Genomic DNA, 7,708 nt, shown 5'->3' with positions numbered 1-7,708 from the left:
TTCAGACCACAGAAGTACTTTTAGGAAATGGTCAGGGCTTGGGTTCAAATGCACCAGAATAGGTCCCCCCCCAAAAAATATATGCAAGTTTATCTGTTTGTGTGAGTGGTTTAGTTTAGTTTAGGTCCTTGCACTTCATTGGGTCTTGGTTATGGGGGTGTGTCACTTTGGGTGTGTCTTGAGGGTTAAAGTTAGATGCATTCATCTGTTTACCTCACCTGGTTTTGACGAGCAATAAAGGTAAGGTGAGCAGGGGTGGTGGGTGGCAAAAAGGGATTAAAGATGTGATAGTTTGTTTTGTTTTTTTAAGTAATATCTCTGCTTATCGTGATAAATAGCCTTTACCCAACATGGTTTATGGATGTGTTAATATATAAAATCAATCATTGTCTTTGCCTACTCAGTGTTCTATATTATCAGCCCAGAGCTTTTTGGCACATTTTAAATGTCTTTACAGAGCTATTGTGTTTATTGCAATTTCTGCTGCCCTCATGGCGAGAGAGCTCTTCAAAAATAGATTTTTTTTTTTGATTTTTTTTTTTTTTTTTTGTCAGTTTTCACCGGGATAAGGACTTTATGAGATGTTTGACTGATTGTATAATACTGTTAATGTTTAAGTCATTATGCCACTTACAACAGTTTAAATAGTGGATATCACTGTTTGTTTGTTTTTAGCATGTTCATTTTGATGTAACTGGTGTAGATGCAGCATCATGTTTCTCCCCACCATCCCTTTCAGTTTAACAACTTTCTGGTGTAGTGGGTAGAGGCCTTGAATATAATTACTAATAAGTGTGTTTCACTCCCAGTCCATACATTTAATTGCCAGTCTGGGAAAGCAAACACATCAGCTTCACCAATCAGCTTCATGTTGAGCTGATCGGTGACACCTGAAAGAAATATATTGAATTCCTCAATAGACTTTGCTCTACAGTAGGGGTGTCAAACTCCAGTCCTCGAGGGCCGGTGTCCTGAAACCTTTAAATGTGTCCCTGCTGCGGCAACCCTGAGTAAAATTGGGTCATTAGCAAGACTCTATAGAACTTGACTGCATGCTAAGAGCATGCACAATGGGGTTTCCTCCTGCTAGTTCCAAATATAACAGCCCTGGGAGACAGAAAAAAATTGGTGGGTGTCTCTTGAAGACTGTTGCCAAACTCTTAGCTTTAAGGGTGTCTTTGTTGCTGACTTTTGATAGAGTTCTGGAGTTTGATAACATTTGTTGAGTCTTTGTGAGACTAGCTGTAGGGCTGAACTAATTTGCAGAATGAATTCACCTTCCATGCTCTGTGGACTCCACTCTTAGCCATTTTATATTCAAATCCATCTCTTCTTGAGCTGAAAGATTGAACTCTTTAGTTGCTATTTGAAATGAAGCCTTCCATGACCAATAGTTCTCTGGTCATCAAATTGCAGTATATCGACACTAACATTTCCCTCCACTTGAAGTAATTTGTGATGTCTTAGATACCTTGACCTTTGACTGAAAGCCCTCTTTGGGGCTAAAACGGTGGCTGCTGTACTACAGAGACATTAGCTTTAGACAGTGCTATCACTGTCTAAAGCTAATGTCTCTGTAGCATCTAGCTGCTTTCCCCCTTTTTCATCCTGATGCTGAGAGGCTAGCCATTGTTTGCCTGACGGTAGATGTCCCTTTTTTGGCTTGAATTGAATTTTAGCAAACTTAAGCTGTCACTTTAACACTGCTCAAAATAGTTTCCAAATCAAAAACTAATAATAATCCACAGCAGAATAAGCTAGTAACACCATATGATCTGCCATCCCTGATTGCAACTGACTGCACTTTATTGAAGTAAGAAGGTGTCGCTGTGATTCACCAAACCTCTCAAACATTAACAGACTTGCATAAAGTAAAGGGTAAAAAACTTAGGCTACGTGCATGCACTTCACTGGGTTTTGGCCATGTCACTTTAGGTATTTGTAAGGATAAAGGTAGTGGCATTCACCTTTTTTACCTCACTTGGTGGTGACAAGCAGTGAAGGTAAGGTGACCATGGGGGTGAAACCTTCTCTTGACTGCAGGCTGTGTTGCTGGAGTTTGGATTTATTTACCACGCACTGACTTATGGTACGGACAGTACTGGTGGTTGAACAAAGCAGAACAAACAGAAGTGCATGCACTTTGTTTTGAGCAGGCCTCTTATGCATAGCCTGGTGCCGCTATTTGGTTACCAGTTGGCTGCAAAATGGTTAAACAAACTCACAGCAGTGGTTTGTCTACTAAACACCTGCATCCATAGAAAATCCTTGAATGGAAGAGTTGGGACTTGTAGCAGTTATGGAGTTCTTTCAGTATCAATAAGGTCCTGTTAGTATGCATTCCCAACTCTTAGTTGCAAATAAGTTTTAACACTTCAGACGTTGCTGATTTTGAATGGCTACCACTTATCAAACTCATACATTTAAGTGTCATTCCATTGCGGTCTTGCTTGCGGGTTCTCAGACATAAGCATAATTTCTGCTCCATCAACAGCATTCATTGTAGACCTGTAATGGTCAGGTTTTTCTCCACTGTACAGCCATCTTCATTAATATCAGCAAGATTTATTTACATTGTGATCACTCAGATTCTGACAGGTCCTTCTGGGGAGATCTGGTCTGCAGTGGGTCTCTTCATAGTGACGTCCTGTATGTGGGGTAGCACCATGATCAAAAAGACTGAGCAGTCCTCTTATAAGTGTTGACATTAAAATATTGAAACTATGCAGAGACTTACAACAATTTATCATGTACACGATGATGAATGAGTTCAGTTTTATAGTCTTAAGAGCAGAGAGAGAGAGCAAAAACCTAACTTTTTCATGTCAGAGGAGACTGCAAAATAGTAGCCCACTGATCCGGCTGTGCTGCAATAGCCACGAGATAATGACTGTGATCTGCGCTGACTAATTTATGTTTGGTAAGAGCCAGTCGATGAACAGTTACAATAACAGTTCCACGCATGTGAACATGGAGGCGTCTGTTGAAAATAACATTAGAAAAACATGTCTTGAAAATAAATGATCTTAGAGTATTCTAAGTGAACCGGAAATGCCTGCAGGCAGTGTTAGTTGCATGTCGCCCAGCCTCAGTTGCACATGTGTCGACAGCAGTTACATAACACATGCATGAATATCCGCATGTTACACAGACATGTCAGTCTTGTCAGGTCTTGCTACCTGAGTCCTGTTCTTACTTGCCTCCTAATACTTCCATTCCCCCACTATGCTAACAAACACACCTACTGTATTTCAGTATAGAAAAGAGTGTGCCGACCACTTGCCTTGCTTTTTCTTTGTCATGTAATTTTTCAGCCTTTCCATATAGTGGGTCATTGTGTCAATCCGTAACACAAACGACAATTGTTAGTTCCAGGGATACCAGAGCAATGAATTTTTGTGAAACACTGACTCAATCTTTAATTGAGGCAGACAAATAGTTTCCATGCAACACTTATGAAATTTACAGTTTCTACATCCATGTCAGAGAGATTTTGTGTGTGTGTGTGTGTGTGTGTGTATGTGTGACTCAGTTGATTTTTAAAGATAAGAGGGAGGAGGTGATTTTTGTGTGCGTGTGGAAAAACACAACCAGGTATTCACAGGTCTCAGCAGTCTTCCTCTTCCCGCCTTCTTTTTGTTACATGCTCCCTCACTGAAAGAGGAACTTCAAAAAAAAAACCTCACAAACGTCATCATTCTCATAGACACCTGGACAATCCTGCAACAGAATTTCCACACGCACCATTTTAGGACTTCGTGGCTGACTCCTTTTTGCTTCTGTGAGTATACAGCTAGTTCATTTTCTTGTAAAAAGTGTTCCTCTGGCATGTTACTCCTGCACCTGCCTTGAAGCTAGGGAGGAACACAATCCTGATTGGAAACCAGAATAACAAGATGCTTGTTTGTAAGTATAATGACGTCCTCATCAACACTTACTGATCGCAAAAAATGCCGGACTGTAGATGTTTCCCTTTATTCTAGTCTCTAAGTGGATTTACTGTAGCTTAACTGAGCAGTTAAGTTACCGTCCGAGATCTGTGTAGCGTGGTTTAAAATATGTTCAGAATCTTACCAAAAGCAGAACTAGCTGAACGTAAATGCAACAGGTGAAATAATTTTTTTTTCCTTGCATTCAGTCTATTAGTGAATATTTGCTGTAGTGCTCCCTGGATGCTTTAGTTTGTTCACAATCTTAGGTTCAGCCTTCACAACGTTTCATGCAGTATTACATAATACTACATGGTACTACGGGGGTCATTTGTTTGTGATTTAAAAGTAAAATATGTTTGAGGGTGGAGCATTACAGCACCTGTTCTGTATGTAACTGACATTTCTTCCTATTCACTCGCGCGCGCACACACAGTACAGAGGAGTACAGTGTTATTTTTTTTCCCGTTTTTTGTTTTAATTTTTTTTTGTATAAAAACGACTGCATTATAATGGCCACTTGTAATTCTGATCATACTAGCCAACATTTGCAATATGTTTCCACAAGCTCTCCCCAATTAAGGCATGTTAGCACAGGTACGAAGACAGTGTGAAAAATTACAATGTGGGCATACTTTTTCATGCTGGAAGAGTGCGGATGTATGTGTGGTGGGTTTTCTTTGTTTTGTATTGCATCAAAAAATGATAAAATCATCACATTCCTCACATTTCAAGCTTATTCTACTTTTGTTTGGTCAGCAAATGTTGTACTAGCAGATGTTAGGAGATCCATTTCAGCTCTGAGTCTTTGACATGATTTCCTATTTAATTTTGGGGCGTGTCTCTAACCGTTCATCTCTCTCCCTTCCTATTCTCCTTCCCCCTTTTCTCTCCTTCTTTTATTAGTCTTCCTTCATCTAAGATGACCACCCCTTCCCTTCCTCCCGAAGAAAGAGGCATTAACCCCAACCTGTCCACCTGCCGAGAGTCTCAGTGCAACAATCATGGTAACTGTGTGACTCCTACGGGTGGTGGTACAGATCTAGTATGTAACTGTGATCTGGGCTACAAGGGTGACTCCTGCGAGGACACGATCAATGGGGCATTAAGTGTACCTTTGACCCTGAGCGTGTTTGCTGTCCTCGTTGGCCTGGTGATCCTGGCTTTCATCGCTGCCAAGTTCCGGCAGAAACAAAAGAAGAAGCGAAGGTACTTTCATATTGACACATGGGTCTGGAAAAACGCATATATCTGGGAAAGCTTATTTTCAGCATTCTTCCAGATGTATGAAAATATGCATGTTTTTTGTTTGTTTGTTTGTTTGTTTTTTGTTTGCCTTAGATAGCACTTTGCTCAAATTCATATCAAACTAGGAAGTTTTTTTTTTTTTCTTGCGTTGTTGGCATTTGTTTGACATTATGGATATCAGTGTATGCTTTTCTAATACTACAGCACACAGCTATACAACTTTCCAACTGACAACTTCTCATCATTTTAATTTGACTAGGAAAATATATAAACTATACATAAAAGGTGAACATACCCTCTATGACATCAGTCTACTGATTTGAAACCTAAAGTTGAGCCTTTTGGTCAACACCATTGTTATTTATTTATTGTAAATGTGTTTAGTTGTCGATCATGTGGTAGCCACACATTAAAGCCTACACTGCTTTACGGTCCATTTTACTCAAAAGGGAGCAGTATGTTATAAAGTGAATATCATTTCATGATTAGAGAGAATCTACTGACACCATAAACTCTTCAGAAATGTTCACTGCAAGAATGACTCAAGTGAGAAGTAATCCTTTTTATATGGACTTCTACACAATCAGATTTTTTTGCAACCAGAGGAGACGCCATCTGCTGGTTGTTAAATAGAATGCATGTGTGAGACACTCCAGACCTGGAGGCTCACAGCTTGTATAAAGGATGGCGCATGTTGCTTCCAGATCTGCAAAGTGAAGCTAACTCAGTAGTAGTCCAAAGCTTTAATGCTGGTAATTAGAAGTAGAGTGACTCATATTTGTGGGAAAATGGCTCTCTTCTCCCTCACTCTGTGACCATAATTACCACTTTCTTGATGATTTTATGTGCTCAATCACTAGATTCAGGTCATATTGGATACAATATTAAGTCAGTTTTATAAACTGTCATTCTAAGAGTCAAAAGGATTATATAATGTTTGCACAATGGCAATTGATATAAACTGCTACCCAATAAGAATGTGGTTTTAGTTATCCAGTTTCAAAACACGAAGATGGTGATGGCAAAAAAGATCAAGACTTTACAGCAGGGCTTCACTTAACCAAGGGCTTGCCCATCCTTTATACTGTTTATCTGTAGGCTACATCCATCTTTTATGTACAGTCTACAGGGGATAAGAGTGTGGGTGTACAGTAGAAATGGACTGTAACATTATCTCAGAGTCAAGTATGAGTTTGTGGTTGCTGTTTTTGGCAATTGTTGAGTTAAATCAAAGATTAAGGCACTCCTCATTTAATTTAGTGACTCTGTCACAATGACTAGACTGGCCAAAAGCTAGAGCCAACATACAGCAGCTAAAGCTCTTCCATTACAGCAACATAACACTGACTTTTCTGGAGCTGCTGATATCTCGGCAGGAATTAAAATAACAGAAACGAGAAGTAACATTTTGTTCAGTTTAGATCTTCAAACATTTAAAGTGATTCTTTTTAATCACACTAGTGATTTGTCGTCACAGCAGTGCTGCTTATGTAATGTAATTTTATTGGATGCACATACTGAAAATTAACAACAGAATTAACTTTTTTTCCTTCAACAGGAAACTACTGGAAGAAAAAGTCTACAGCAATACTGCATAATGTGGATAACTGTCGAACAGATAAACTTTGGTGATCAAATTGTGACTACCACTATAAGAATTATGCTGCAACATCCCACAGACTCGAGCAATAACTTCACAAACTGAGTGCAAAGGCGTATGGGAGAGTTACTTCTTATACAGTATTTTTCCATTTGTACAAAAAGTATCTATCTCTAATACCGCAAGCCACATGCTGATTCATTTTGTGCCTCTTCTCTGAAACCAACTAAACTGATGCCAATAGAGTCATCCAGGCAAAACGTGCAGTGCAAATGTCTGTATTTTAATCAACATCAGCTTCCTTGATCTCATTTCTCAAACACTAAGGCATGCTTCTGCAAGTAGTTTAAACTCTGACTCTTGTTAGTAAAACAATACAAATGTTCACCTATAATTTACCTTCTCTGAGGGAGCTGCAGTTTAGCTTAAGTAAAGCAAGTGGTTGTTATTTTGACAGTGAAGGCTCCAGACAGATGACATTTACGATGATTCTGTAGACCGTTTAATGGGAATCTGATAAGCCAGAAGCTGATTTGACTCCGTCCAGTTTATATATATTTTATTTAGAAAATATGCACTTTTTTTCCACTCTTGTGGTTTTATTTCATTGCTATGTTACGTACAGCAGTTGCTGCTGGTATTATATTGTTTCCCTTGAATTTCTTTCTTTCTTTTTTTTTAAGGCGTGCGTGTGTGTGTGTGTGTGTGTGTGTGTGTGTGTGTGTGTGTGTGTGTGTGTGTGTGTGTGTGTGTGTGTGTGTGTGTGTGTGTGTGTGTGTGTGTGTGTGTGTGTGTGTGTGTGTGTGTGTGTGTGTGTGTGTGTGTGTGTGTGTGTGTGTGTGTGTGTGTGTGTGTGTGTGTGTGTGTGTGTGTGTGTGTGTGTGTGTGTGTGCATATTAGTGCCTTTTAACACTTTGGGTTTTTGGGAAGT

The 7,708-nt window shown here is 39.4% G+C and overlaps 1 protein-coding gene across 3 annotated transcripts; it reads left to right on the top strand.

Moving 5' to 3' along the window:
- The first annotated feature begins 171 nt into the window (after positions 1-171).
- On the top strand, positions 172-7,433 carry LOC116324501 (zonadhesin-like). Of its 3 annotated transcripts, XR_005614003.1 has the most exons (4): positions 172-240; positions 3,662-3,781; positions 4,836-5,138; positions 6,736-7,433. XR_005614003.1 is itself a non-coding variant. In XM_031745106.2 (3 exons), the coding sequence occupies exons 2-3, from the start codon at positions 4,852-4,854 to the stop codon at positions 6,773-6,775; spliced, it is 327 nt and encodes a 108-aa protein (XP_031600966.1). In that variant the 5' UTR covers positions 3,662-3,781; positions 4,836-4,851; the 3' UTR covers positions 6,776-7,433. The 3 variants fall into 3 exon arrangements, 2 of the variants coding, with proteins under 2 accessions (XP_031600966.1, XP_031600967.1); XM_031745106.2 differs by lacking the exon at positions 172-240; XM_031745107.2 differs by lacking the exon at positions 172-240 and having other exon boundaries at positions 3,780-3,906.
- The last annotated feature ends 275 nt before the right edge of the window (positions 7,434-7,708 follow it).

Source organism: Oreochromis aureus, linkage group 7 (genome assembly GCF_013358895.1).
Source record: "Oreochromis aureus strain Israel breed Guangdong linkage group 7, ZZ_aureus, whole genome shotgun sequence".
Classification (NCBI taxonomy): Eukaryota; Metazoa; Chordata; class Actinopteri; order Cichliformes; family Cichlidae; genus Oreochromis; species Oreochromis aureus.
Note: the sequence above shows the minus strand (reverse complement) of the source record. Positions and strands in the feature narration are given on the sequence as shown.

Bases quoted from the DNA above. Each gene is read 5' to 3' on its own strand.
- LOC116324501 (XM_031745106.2), top strand. From the start codon at position 4,852: ATGACCACCCCTTCCCTTCCTCCCGAAGAAAGAGGCATTAACCCCAAC. The intron at 5,139-6,735 runs GTACTTTCATAT...TTCCTTCAACAG, and splicing joins AAACAAAAGAAGAAGCGAAG to GAAACTACTGGAAGAAAAAG.